The sequence below is a fragment of the Zonotrichia albicollis genome, chromosome 23, assembly GCF_047830755.1.
Source record: "Zonotrichia albicollis isolate bZonAlb1 chromosome 23, bZonAlb1.hap1, whole genome shotgun sequence".
In the NCBI taxonomy this organism is placed as follows: domain Eukaryota; kingdom Metazoa; phylum Chordata; class Aves; order Passeriformes; family Passerellidae; genus Zonotrichia; species Zonotrichia albicollis.
In genome coordinates this window covers 3336492-3349797 of record NC_133841.1, presented here as the reverse complement: position 1 = coordinate 3349797, position 13306 = coordinate 3336492, and the positions used below count along the sequence as shown (strand labels likewise).

Below are 13306 nucleotides of genomic sequence, written 5' to 3'. Positions count from 1 at the left end.
CGGGGAGGCTGTGCCGGAGCTCCTGGCGGTGCCCGGTCCCAGCCGCCGCTCGGGGAAGGTCGGAGCGGTGCCCGCAGCCCCCCCGCAGCAGATGTGGAGGGTTTGTAATCAAGCCGTGGATTAAGGCCTGCAGGTCTCGGGGTCGCCGCTCTCTCCAGTAGTGCAGAAGAAGGGATTTAGTTCGTGTCTGCTCTCAAACACCCCCAGACGCCCACAGAGGGGGTGGGGGGGCTGGTGCCTGCGTGCCCTACATACACCTAGAGCCCCGAGGGAGCAGGAGCCCTGCAGTCCTGGCAGCCTGGAGAAGTCCCAGGGGATGGGGATGTCCCAGCAGCTGCTGGCTCCAAGCAGGAGCAGGAGCAGGAGATTGATCCAGGCCCCCGGGACAGGGATGCCCCAGCAGCTGCTGGCTCCAGGCAGGAGCAGGAGCACGGCCAGGCTGTGCCCAGCTCTGCACCGGAGGCTCCAGACCTGGCAGAATGTGCCAGGCTGGCTGCCCAGGCATCAGCTGGAACAGCCGGGGCCAAACTTCCTTCCTGCCCAGGGAATGAGAGAGAATAGAAAGCCCCAGGTGTGGAGGGATGTGGGACACCTCGCAGTGCACCAGTTCTGCTATCAAGAGCTGGAACTGTGAGCTGGGGACGTTGTCACCCTCCCTCTTGTCCCCCAGACCTGGCAGTGCCCTCAGGTCCATCCCAGGAGAGGCAGAGCCCCCCTGGCCTTATCCTGACACCCCGGGGGCTGCCTGCTCTCAGCCCCGTGTCCTGACCCTGTGCTGGGTCAGATCTGTGACAGCCCCAAGAGGGACGTGTAGAATCCCTGCTCTGCACCCACAGACTGGCCCCAGGACCCTCCTCCCTCCCCTTCCCCCCAAATGCAGGGTGCAGCAAGGCACCCCCAGAGCCAGCACAGGGCAGAGATGTGCAGGTAGCACCCCTGCACTGCAGAAAGAGCAGGAGAGGGGGAAGAGACTCTCCAGCAAAGAGCTCTGGGGATCCCCTGGATGCTGGGGGCACCTGTGCTGGCTGCTCTCCATCCAGCAGCCCCACAGCCTCACAGAGATCCTGTCTGCAGGCAGCAGGAGGGCCGAGGGCAGGGTGGAGATAAGCCATGGCAAAGACAGCTGTAGCTGGGAGAAAGGGGGATTGAGGGATTATGGAGCCCATCAAAGCTAGGGATCAGTCTTCTCCCCCCTGAGGAGAGGAAATGGGGTCTCTGCCCCACAGCAACTAATCTGCTTTTTAATGAGGAGCTGGGAATTGTGTTGTCAACAACCAGCAACAGGCGTGCCCAGCACTGTGGGGATGCAGCACCAGGCTGGGAGCCCTGGGTGAGTGCCCTGCACCAGCAACCACGCTTGCCACCAGGAAACGACAACCCCAGACCAGAGAGGGCTCTGCCAATCCTGCCTGAGGAGCACACACCCACGGCTGCCCGTGCCCAGCCCACAGCAGCCTCACTCTGTTCATTGGCACCATTCTCTCTGGTCCTGCAGAAGCCAACAACAGCCCTGGGCTGGGCTGGGGTTTCCTACATGTGCTGGATGCCCTCAGCCAGACCCTGCTCCCCTGGCTGCGTGCTCCCAGCTTTGTCCTGCACACCCTCATGACAGAGACTGAGCAGAGCTACTATTTCTGTCCCCAGCATGCAGATGTAAAAGATGAACAGAGTAAAAGATTCATTACAGCTCCACAGTGGGGTCACACCTGCCACCTTTCTTCATTCTCAGTATCACGAGCTTCACGTAGTGAAACCAGAGGTTAGAAAGAGCTGAGACAGCAACAGCTTCAGACTCAGAGGCCAGGAGAAAGGCTCTGCTGTGCAATGACAGAGCAGGTAAGGGGGCTCCAGGGCGAGGGGTTTGCTGGGAGCCAGGCAGGACCCCCCTATCACTGGCTTTTCTTTGTTTTTTAGTGAGTCCTGTGGGTTTAGACTGAAAGGTAAAATCCTGGGGAATCAGGGCGGTGCCTGGTGCTCCAGGCCCTGAGCAGCAAAGGGTCTGGAGGAGCTGCTGGAGAGTCAGCCTGCCCTGGCACTGGGTTCTGATCCCAGTTGTGGCCCCAGAGCAGTTGAGGGACCCAAGCCCAGCTCGGGCTCACTGACAGGAGCCGGAGTGAAATTACTGATATGAGGCTGTGATGAGTCAGAGAGTGTCATATCCTGATCTCCAGATCAGTGGGGTCCCAACTGAGCAGTACCAGGCTGCAGCACTGTCCTGCTGCCCTGAGGGGTGAGCTGGGAGATGGGAGCACTGTGCTCCCTGTGTGAGGCAGGAGCTCCCTATCTGGGAACAGGACCTGGCACTGCAAGGCTGTGCCCACTCTGGGGTCCCCAGGGAGGTGCGTGGGGGCTTTGGGCACCTGGGGATGCTGGTGTGGATCCCAGGACTCAACTGCCCAGGGCCATGGTTGGGTGCTGAGCCCCAGAGCAGCTCCCTGGTACGTGAAAGGGGATTCTGTGGGATAAGGTGTTGTGCTGGGGATGTGGTGGCTGCAGTCACGTCCCTCCACCAGCTCTGCTCTGCAGAAGCTGCTCAGGAAACCTCTGAGGTCACTGTTACACACTCTGAGCACGGCAAAATAAACTGCTGCGGGTGGGTGTGAGATGGAAACAAAACCCGCAGGAAGGGCCAGGACGAGAGAGCGGCACCTGGGATGGGGCTCCCGTGGTGAGGGCGGGTAGAGAAGGGCTGCCCTGGGCGTGCCCTGGGTGTGCCCCGGGCCCCCAGCGTGAGGCTGGGGGCAGAAGGGCTGTCCCAGGGGTGGTTCTGAATCCCCCGGCCGGGCCACCCCTGCCCAGCCTCCCTCTGCACAGGTGACTCCCAGCCCCTTCCCAATAGAGCTGATGGCCAGCGCTGACTTCTACCCCTGGGAGGACGTGAACTCGGGCGAGGCCAGCATGCTGCCAGAGCTCTGTGAGAAGGAGGCAGTGCAGGGCTTCGCCCGCACCTTCCAGCCCGCCGTGTACCTGCTGCTCTCGCTGCTGGGCACAGCGGGGAACGGGCTGGTGCTGCTCACACACACTCGCTACCGCCAGGCACGCAGCATCAGTGATGTCTGCATCCAGCACCTGGCTCTGTCCGACCTCCTGCTGCTCCTGACGCTGCCCCTCGCCATCACGCTGCAGGGCTGGTCCGCGGGCACAGCCGCCTGCAAGGCGCTGCAGGGTCTCTACGCCCTCAACTTCTACAGCGGCTTCCTCTTCCTCACCTTCATCAGCGTGGATCGCTACGTGGCCATCGTGCGGGTGCCGGCCGCCTGCCGCCTGCGGCCCCGGGCTCGCCGGGTCGGCTGCCTGGCAGCGGGGCTGGCCTGGGGGGCGGCCGCGCTGCTGGCGCTGCCCCAGTTCATCTACAGCCAGGCGGAGCAGCACCACGAGCTCCGCCTCTGCCGCGTGGTGTTTCCCCGCGAGGTCTCACGGGCAGCCCGCGGTGCCACCAACCTGCTGCAGGTGCTGCTGGGCTTCGCGCTGCCCTGCCTGGTGATGACGAGCTGCTACGCGGCCGTGGCACGGACGCTGCTGGCCAGCCGCGGTGCCCAGCCGCAGCGGGCTCTGCGGGTGCTGCTGGCCCTGGTGCTCGTGTTCGTGGCCCTGCAGCTGCCCCACAGCCTGATGGTGCTGCTGGACGCGGCCGAGCTGCTGCTGCCCTGGGAGATGAGCTGCGCGCAGAGCCGCCGCAAGGACCTGGCGCTGCTGGTCACGGGCGGGCTGGCGTACCTGCGCTGCTGCCTCAACCCGCTGCTCTACGCCTTCCTCGGGCAGCGCTTCCGCCGGGAGCTGCGGCGGCTCGCCAGCGATGCCGGCTGTGTGGGGTCCCTCAACCGGCGCTGCTCCGGCCGCTCCAGCCCCCGCCGGCGGGCATCGCTCTCCAGCTACCTGGACGTGATGTAGGAGCCCGGTGCCGCGGGGTTCGGTGCCTCCGCCACGCACCCGGGACAGCCCCGGTGAGCAGCGGGACGCGGGCAGCACCGGAGAGTCCCCACGGCGCCTGCACACGCCTGGGGAGAGGGGAGAGCAGTTCAACATCGCCTGCACGCCCTGCGAGTGCCCGCACTGCCCGGCGGGGCTGCGGTCCCTGCAGTGTCACCGTGCGGTGTTTGAGGGCTCCGGTGAGCCGGCTCGGTGGGTGCAACACTGGGGCCAGGCAGGCAGGTGGTTCTCACTCTCACAATAAACCCCGAACGAGTTGGTTCTCACTCTCACAATAAACCCCGAACGAGCCGTTTCCAGTCTCACTATAAACCCCGAACGAGCCGGTTCCCACTCTCACAATAAACCCCGAACGAGTCCCGGTGGGTGAGCGCGGTCTCCGCGCGGGGGTTTTGCGGGGCTCCGTGGCCACGGGCACCGGCGGGCGGTGCCTGCAGGAGGCAGCAGAAGCTCACGGCTCCTGGTCGCCCTCTGCTCGTCCCCGCCGCTGGAGGGACACGGAGCTCCCGGGCAGGGGACAGCAGAGACCCACCCCATGCCGGACAAACCCTCCTTGTGTCCTGCACCCCATGGCGGGGCAGAGGGAGGTTTTTCTCCCTTCCTTGCTCCCCCCACGAGCTCCCGTGCCACGGCACATCCCGGCCCCGAGGCTCTGCGGCACCAGGGTGCTGCGCTGGGGCTGGCCCGGCCCGGACACGTGGCGACCAACGCATGAGCACGGGCTAGGACATGGCGAGCGACACTTGTCCGACGGGCTGGCACACGGTGCCATGGGCCGGCAGCGCCAGTGTCCCATCACCAGGCCTGGGTAAGGAAACGCTCCACAGTGAAAGAACAGGACTGGGCTTGGCTGTGGTGCAGCTGCTCATGGAGCCTCCCAGCAGAGCTGAGCATGCAGGAAAGAATCTCCTGGTCCTGCTACTTCCTGCTCACCCCTTGTTCTGTTTGGGATTAGCCCAGGGCTCGGCTGGAAGAAGCCATTCCAGAAGCTTCACCTACTGCTGGGCCAGAAGCAGGTTCCTGCTGACTCAGCAGCCGCAGACGTGGGGTCATGGGCCTCTGTCCCCCACAGCCCTCGGTGGGGATCAAGAGCCAGATTCGGGCAGTTCTTGGCCACACAGCACAGCTGCCCCTGCTGCCTGTGGTCCGGGGTGGTCCCGCTCCAGCCCTCCAATGTCCCCACAGCTGGTGGCTGGCCTGGCTGCACAGCCGGCCCCACACCAGGGGCTCAGCCCCAGGCACAATCCCGAGCCGGCTGCGTGGGAGGGGAGCTGGCAGCGGGAGCTTCCTGCCTGCACTTCCCAGCAGCCACAGGCTCCCAGGGACGGCGCTGACCCGACAGCGGAGGCACAGCCAGAGCCTGAGCTCCCGGGGCTTCGGGAGCGGGACCAGGGCCTGGACACTGCCACGGCACCCATGCCCTCTGCCACTGGGCAGAGCCGGGGCTGAGCTGAGCCACACAGCGGTGGCACCACCATGAACGCCTCCCACCAGCTCCTGGGTGGAAAGTCGCTATGAGGGCCTGCAGGACAGGCCTGCCTGGGCATGGTGCCCTCCTGCCCGCTGTGTCCTTCTGCCCATCGTGTCCTCTTCCCCACGGTGTCCTCCTGTCCATCATGCCCTCCTGCCCATCATGTCCTCCTGCCCACGGTGCCCTCCTGCCCGGACACAGAGCCCATGGTGCCCTCCACCCCACGGTGCCCTCCTGCCCACGGTGCCCTCCTGCCCATAATGCCCTCTTGCCCACGGTGCCCTCCTGCCCGAGCACCGAGCCCACGGTGCTGCCCGCTGGCACAAGCTTGGCTGAGTCGCCATGCTGGGACAGGCGCCAGCGCTGCAGGAGAGCAGCGCACGGTGCGGGTGCCGCGGGGCAGGGCAGGGGCCCGTGTCCGGTGCCGGTGCCCACACCGGGCGCAGGCGGCGCTCAGTGACGGTGCCCCCGTGATGAGCCGAGGGTACCCGGTGCACCCTACCGGCGTCGGCGGCTCCGGGAGCGCCGTACCCAGCGCAGCCCGGCCCCGCGCTGCCCCCGCCCCGCCGTGACGCACCGGCGGCCCCGCCGCCCCGGGCGGGAGCTCCGCCCCGGGCCGCGCGCGGCGATTGGCGAGGCCCGGTGACGCGCGGCCCGGCCCGCCCGGGGCGGCGGCGGGGCCGGCGGCCGGTGCGCGGGGCGGGCCGGTCCCGTCGCGTCCCGGTGCCGTCCCGTTGGTGTCGGCGGGGCGATGCCGTTCCCGGGCGGGCTCTGGTGGCTGCTGTGCTGTCGGCGGGGCTTCACGCTGCTGCGGCGGGACTACGGCGAGGCGGAGCGGGAGGCGGACGGCGAGGCCGAAGAGGAGGAGGAGGCGTCCTTCGAGCTCCGCGCTCACGGAGACCAGGTGGGGCCGGTACCGGCGCCGGGACGGCCACCGGGAGGAGCGCGGACGCGCTGCCGGGGCGGTCCCGCGGGGTGCGGGGTGCGTCGCTCCGGTGGGTGCGGGAGAGCCGCAGCCCGGGGAAGCTCCGGGCGGGCGCGGAGGTCCCGGGCCCGCGGGGCAGGACCGGCCGTCCCTCTGGGTGCTCCGCTCCGGGCTGCCCGCTCCTTAGGACGGGAGCCGCGGGGTACCGGGTTCCGTGCCAGACCCGCGGCGGGAGCGGACCGGGGCTGTCCCGGGAGCACGTGCCGGCCGCGGGGAGCGGGCCTGGATCTCCCCTCTCCGGCTGCTTCCTCTCTGCAGGGAAACGGAGCGGCGGAAACCGGTGCTTCCTCCGGCCGGGCTGCGTGTGCGGCGGCTGATAGCGCGGGCTGCGGGGGAGCTCCCGGGGCTCTGTCCCGCCGCTCTCCTGCACCGAGAGCCGTGGATCCCAGCCCGGATTCGCGGGGCATAGGGGGTGGTGACTGCTCGGTCCCGCTCGCTGTGGCCCCTCTGCCCTGCCCGCTGCGGGGGCTGCAGCACGGCCCTGGCTCCGTCGGTCCCTCAGCAGCAGGTCCCAGCCCGTGGGGACAGTGACAGGGCTGGAGCTGGGCCCTCTGGGGACTGACTGGTGGCAGTGCCAAGGGCACAACTGCGTAAGGAACCGTCTTTGGGCTTCCCACATCCCATGGGCCGCGCTGGCTCCGGGCTGGCGTGGGCGACTGGTGACGCCAGCTCCCCCGAGAGCCCTTTGCTGTGGCCAGGGGGTCCTTGGAAAGCCGCGGTGTCAGCCGGCCCTTGGTGGGAGCGTGGGAGCAGCTCCCCTGGCCCTGCGGCCGCAGCTCCTCTGCTGTTTATTTATATCCCTGAGAAAGAGCCGGCTGCCACCGCTGCCTCCTGAGCAGAAAGCAGGCACTGCCTGCAGGCTGCAGCCCTGAGGAGCGTGTGAGGCCCTCCTCTCCCAGCGGGACAGTGTCTGGCGCTGCTGGCCCTGTGCATGGGCACCAGCACTGTGTGACAGGTGCCCTTAATGCCACAGGTCAGTGGCGCCCGGCCCTGCCCCACAGCACAGCCATACCTGCGGCGGCTCCCCCTTCCCCGCCACTATTTTTAGCATCTGTCTCTTTTTCTTGGCGTTGCGTGCTCTGGCCTGCCGAGCCTCTGGCTGCCCCGTTGGGCTGCAGCTGGCAGCAGCTCCCGTGCATCTCCCAGGACAGCACTGCCCGTGCTTCCATGTCCCCGCACCCCTCTGTGCTGGGCGCCGTGCCCGGCCCGGTGCCTGCCTGTGCCTGGGCTCTGCCTCGTGTCCCAGCATGTGTGCCAGGCCCGTCACGTGAGTGGCACTGTCCATGTCAAGCCGTGCTGCGTGAGGAGGAACTGACCCTGTCCCACTGCAGGGCCAGGGACTTCCCAGCGCTGCGTCCCACCGCCGCGGGCAGGAAGTCAGCGGCCCCATTACAATGGGACTTTGTGCCGTAAGCGTATTACTCAGCACTGACCTTGTGCAATTCTGCACGGTATTCAGCCAGCTGGGTCAGCTCAGGACACACACGGCCAGCGCGCCCGCCGGCTGCCCCCGCACCCGGGGAGCCCCAGCTGCAGCCCTGGCTCCTGCCGTGCCCTTGTGGGTGCCAGGGCTCCTCTGCCCCATGGCAGCAGGGTGTGAGCCTGTCTCTCTGAGCCCAGAGCTGGGTTAATGAGGAGGAGGAGGAGGCATACAGTCATGCCTCACCGTCATTGCATGCCAGGTAATGACCGTGGGGCTGAGATGTCTCCTTCCTCCCCAGGGATCCCTGGAGGTGAGCCTGAGCCAGCCCACCCGCAGCAGCAGTGGCTCGGAGCGGTGAGTGTTCCCCTGCCCTGTGTCCCTTGTGTGGTGCTGCAGGAGCTGAGGGACTGGCGTGTTGTGGGAGGTTGCCCTGGTGCTGGTGTGTGCTCCATCCTGCTCACCGAGCCAGCACCAGGCTGTGCTGCTGTCAGGTGGAGCAGGGAGTGGCAGAGCCGGGACTGCCGTGCTTGTCCCCATCCCTGGCGCATCCTCAGGCACGTCTCCATCCCCCTGCCGTGCTGGAGAGCTTGACTGCCTCAGGCTTAGCTGATGGGGCTGTGCATGACTCCTCCTGTGCCAGAAGGCTCTGCCAGGCTGTGTCCATCAGCAGAGGCTGTGCCCTGGGGTGCTTGGTGCTGAGCAAGATGGGGTGCCGGGGCACAGGGGCCTGCTCGCTCGCTGTACGCGCAGTTCTGACGCTGCTGCCAACATTCCTTCCTGGTTGTTCATTTTCCGAATTCCTTGGCAGGGCCAAGACTGCAAACAGCTTATTTTTAGCCGGGGTCATTTGCACCCAATGACTCTGTTCCCACCGCAGGGCTGTGGGGTGCCCAGAGCCCCTGGGGACCCAGCTCATCCCAGCCCCGAGGCCAGATCCCTGCTCAGGGGCTCTGGGAGACCCTCATGGGTGCCTGAGCTCAGCTCTGTGTTCTCCTCAGGTCCCTGCTCGTTGCAGAGGAGATGCGCAGCCTCATCGTGGACAAGGGTCCAGGGCCGGTGGAGGACGAGCCTGACGCTCTGGTGAAAGGTGGGATTGTGACCAGCGGGATGGTCAGGCCTGTGCAGACCCTTCCCCAGTGCTGAGAAGCCGGTGGGGTGGGTGTCAGTGAGGCTGAGTGTTCCCCTTCCCAGGCTGGCTGCAGCGGGAGATGCGGGGCTGCATGAAAACCCCCTGGATCCGCCCTCGGAAGTATTGGTTCGTGCTGACCCCCGACTCCCTGGACTACTACAGCAGCAACGAGAAGGGGGCCAGGCGCCTGGGCTCCCTGGTGCTCACCAGCCTCTGCTCCGTGCTCTGGCCAGACAAGCAGCTCTACAAGGAGACGGGTGAGGTGCCCATGCCCCTTGGCCGGGCTTCATCTTCCCAGCACAGCTTGTACCCAGCGTTACCCTGCCAGCCCTGAGGGCCTGTTTAGCCCAGAGGAGAGGCTGTGCTGAGCCCTGGGGCGCTGAGCCAGCCTGGCTGGGGTGCTGGTGGGCAGTGGGTGAGTGGGTCTGTGCCTTGCAGGCTACTGGAGCGTGACGGTGTTTGGCAGGAAGCACTGCTACCGCCTGTACACCGAGCACCTCAACGAGGCCGTGCGCTGGGTGTGCGCCGTGCAGAAGGTCATTGACAGCAAAGCTCCTGTCCAAACACCCACCCAGCTGCTCATGCGTGATGTCGAGGTGAGCCCATGCCCACAACAGCACTGGAGTGGGTGTTTGGGGCCTCACATACCCCAGGGTGGTGATAGGGGTTTGTGCACTGGGGTGGGTGTTTGGGGTCTCACATGCCCCAGGGTGGTGGTGGGGGTTTGTGCACTGGGGTGGGTGTTTGGGTTTTCACATACCGCAGGGTGGTGGTGGGGGTTTGTGCACTGGGGTGGGTGTTTGGGGTCTCACATACCCCAGGGTGGTGGTGGGGGTTTGTGCCAGGTTACCCTTCTGCAGCTGTTGCTTTGCCCCCTCCAGGAGCACAGAGACAGCCCCGAGGTTCTGGAGCAGATCTATCGCTGCAACCCCATCCTGCGTTACACCAGTGGCCCCCTCTACGCCCCCCTGCTGCCCTTCCCCTACGGCAGCCTGGACCAAAGTGGTGAGTGGCAGATGGGGGACACAGAGCTGGGTCCTACACTCTGGGATGGCAGCAGTGATGGCTGGGCTGCATGCTGTGCAGGGCAGGTGGGCACTGGGCTGGGGCCTGGCTGGCTCTGGGTGTGAGGACAGTGCCCAGCTGCTGGCAAGGGGTCCTGGGGAGCACCACAGGGCTGTTAACCCCTATCCCATCCCACAGCCCCTGATCCCACAGCTACACCACAGGGCTGTTAACCCCTATCCCGTCCCACAGCCCCTGACCCCACAGCTACACTGTGGGGCTGTTAACCCCTATCCCATCCCACAGCCCCTGACCCCACAGCTACACCGTGGGGCTGTTAATCCCTATCCCATCCCATCCCACAGCCCCTGACCCCACAGGGCTGTTAACCCCTATCCCATCCCATCCCATCCCACAGCCCCTGACCCCACAGGGCTGTTAACCCCTATCCCATCCCACAGCCCCTGGCCCCCGCAGCTACACCACGCTGCGTGACGAGGCTGTGAAGCTCTTCAACTCGCTGCAGCAGCTGGAGTCAGAGCGGGACCCGGTGCCGCTGATGCAGGGTGTCCTGCAGACCTGCCTGGACCTGCCCCCGCTGGTGGATGAGATTTACTGCCAGCTGGTGAAGCAGACTACGGAGCCGCCGGCGCCGGGCGGGCAGGGCGACCTGCACTACTGGCAGCTCCTCACCTGCATGAGCTGCACCTTCCTGCCCTCCCCGCCTGTCCTGCGCTTCCTGCGCTTCCACCTGGACAGGTGAGTGCCAGGGAGCTCGCCAGGTGCCGGGCGCCCCTCAGATCAGTGCCACCCTGATCCTCCTGGCATTTCTTGCAGGACAGAGAACCGTTTCCCTGCCTCGGAGATGGCCAAGTACGCTTGTTTCATCCGAGAGGCGCTGGGAAAGACGAAGGGGAGGGAGTGTGTGCCCTCTCTGGAGGAGATCCTGGTGCTGATGCAGCGGCAGGAGATGATCTGCACAGTGCACTGCCCTGGGGCGCCTGCCTGCAGTGTGGCCATCAGTTCCCACACCACAGCCGAGGAGGTGAGGGGTTATGGCTGTGCCAGGCAGGGGGCTGGGGACATTTTGATGCACAGGGTTGGGTGGGCAGAGTGCCACAGCAGGTGAGCAGGGTCTCTCCCAGCTGAGCCATGGTGGAGAGGGGCCAGGAGCTGTCTGCCTTTGCCCACCATGACCTGTCTGTGTCCCTTTACAGCCCTGAGTGCCGTGGCCAGGAACACGTGGTCACCATCGGTTGCCTTTGTCTCGCCCAGGTGGCCCAGGAACTTGTGTCACGCCTGGGGCTGTCCCAGAGCCCCAACCTCTTTGCGCTCTACGAGCAGTCCCGGCGACGGGAGCAGCCAGTGGGCAGTGCCACGCTGCTGGCTGATGTCCTCACCAGGTTTGAAAAGTAAATGTCCTGTTCTGCTGCCTATGGAGGGGAAGGGCTGGGGGACCACGGGTGGGAGGGGACAGCTGGGTATGGGGCACGTCCACAATCTAATGGAGCCACTCCTGTCTGCTGCAGCCTGGCTGGAGAGGACCGGGAGCAGGACCCACCGTGCCGGCTCTGCTTCAAGCACTACGGCTTCCTGGACACGGACAACGTGCCCCGGGACAGCCTGGAGTTTGCCCTCCTCTTTGAGCAGGTGAGTGGCACACCAGGGTGGCTGTGCCATGGTGGCCGTGCCGTGGTGGCCATGCCGTGGTGGCCGTGCCAGCTCACCCTGCTCTCTACCAGGCGCACGAGATGGTGCTGCGGGGCTACGTGCCCACGTCGGAGGAGACGCTGCAGACGCTGGCAGCCCTGCGCCTGCAGAGCCTCAACAGCGACTTCTCCACCCACGCGCCCTTCCCGCGCCTCGAGGAGCTCTTCCCTCCCCACGTGCTGCACGCCCGCCTGCCGCCCCTGCCCCACCGGCCCCCCAAGTGCCGCGGGGCCCGGCTGCGCGCGGGGCTGCTGGCCGGGGGGCTCTGGGGCCAGGCCCTGGCCAAGCAGCGGGCGGAGCGGGACCAGCGCCTGCGGGGCCGGCTGCGGGAGGAGGGGGCCAGCACCATGGCTGCCATCGTGGAGAAGTGGAAGCTGCTGCAGGGCATGGGCCGGCCCGAGGCCATGGCTGCCTACGTGGCTTTGGTGCGGGAGTGGCCTGGTTTTGGCTCCACGCTCTTCGATGTGGACCTGCAGGCGGTGAGGCCCCGGCTGGGGGTGGTACAGGGGTGGTACTGGGGGTAGTGGGCAAGCCTGACAGCCCCTCTCCCTTGCAGAGCCCAGTGGGCGCCGGGCCCCAGCGCCTGTGGCTGGGCATCGGGGCCAAGGCTGTCTCGCTCTACAAGCCGGGAGAGCCTGAGCCCTTGGACAGCTTCTGCTACGGCCGCATCTCCTCCTTTGGTGCCTCTGACAGCAGCACCTTCCGCCTCTCCGTGGAGGACCGAGACCTGCTCTTTGAGACCTCCCAGGTAAGGGGCTGCCATCTCTCCACCCTCCCCTCTCACTAAGGGTGCCCCACGCTGACCCCCATACCCCCTGTACCCGCAGGTGGATGAGATCGCCCAGCTCCTCAAGACGTACCTCGCCTCTGCGGGTGCCCAGCGGCTGCCCCGGCCCCAGGAGCCTCCCACCAGTGCCCCCACTCTGGAGCCCTCTGTGCTGCCCCAGGGGCTCTGCCCTGCTCCCGGGCCCTGGCCACCAGTGGGTTCCTCCCACAGCTAGCCCAGCAGCGGCTGTGGCCACGCAGGTGCTCCCATGGCCGGCGTGGGAGGGCAGCCAAGCCTGGCAGCGAGTGGCAGCTCTGTGCTGGCCCCCAGAGAGCAGGGGGCCAGGGGGTCGTGCTCCCCCACTGCCATTGCCTTTCTGGCTATTCCCTTAATTTATTTTGAGACGCCTGCGCGCCCCACATCTCCCAGCACTTTCCCTGGTGGGCAGTGGGTCCAGCCTGCTGTGGTCCCCAATGCTGCCCCCAGGCCTGTCCCCATCCCCTATACCCTGGTGCCTTTGCCTCCAGCACTTGTGCTGCCTGGCCACCCTGCTCGTGCCCTGGGCAAGCAGAGGGTACCAGGCAGTAGTGCTGTGCCATTGTCTGTCTGTCTGTCCTCTGGACCCACCCCTTCTGGAAAGCTGCGGGCGGCTTTTGGCCAAGCTGCCCTGGGGAGCCCCGGGCTCCTCCTGCGTGAGTGGCTGGGCTCTGCGGTGGCCCTGTGGCCAGGCTGGTGTCACAGGGGTGGATGGTGGAGTGGCAGCTGGTACGGCTGGGGCTCGGCCCCTCAGTGTTGCCTCTGTAGAGTTTGTTGGTTCTGTCTTGGGATGGGGGGGGGTTGGTTGGTTGTTTTTCTAAATAAATGCACAAAGGAAAGGCTGAGCCTCC

The 13306-nt window shown here is 66.4% G+C and overlaps 2 protein-coding genes across 2 annotated transcripts; both read left to right on the top strand.

Annotated features, from left to right (window-relative positions):
* The first annotated feature begins 304 nt into the window (after positions 1 to 304).
* Positions 305 to 4075, top strand: CCR10 (C-C motif chemokine receptor 10). Its single transcript, XM_074557728.1, has one exon. It carries the CDS (start codon positions 2845 to 2847, stop codon positions 3889 to 3891), a length of 1047 nt encoding a protein of 348 aa, XP_074413829.1. The 5' UTR covers positions 305 to 2844; the 3' UTR covers positions 3892 to 4075.
* Positions 4076 to 6014: 1939 nt separating this feature from the next.
* PLEKHH3 (pleckstrin homology, MyTH4 and FERM domain containing H3) lies at positions 6015 to 13294 on the top strand. Its single transcript, XM_074557722.1, has 13 exons — positions 6015 to 6305; positions 8108 to 8163; positions 8808 to 8896; positions 9001 to 9195; positions 9377 to 9534; positions 9820 to 9943; positions 10405 to 10702; positions 10781 to 10988; positions 11219 to 11355; positions 11473 to 11593; positions 11686 to 12132; positions 12210 to 12401; positions 12481 to 13294. Exons 1-13 carry the CDS (start codon positions 6153 to 6155, stop codon positions 12652 to 12654), a joined length of 2352 nt encoding a protein of 783 aa, XP_074413823.1. The 5' UTR covers positions 6015 to 6152; the 3' UTR covers positions 12655 to 13294.
* The last annotated feature ends 12 nt before the right edge of the window (positions 13295 to 13306 follow it).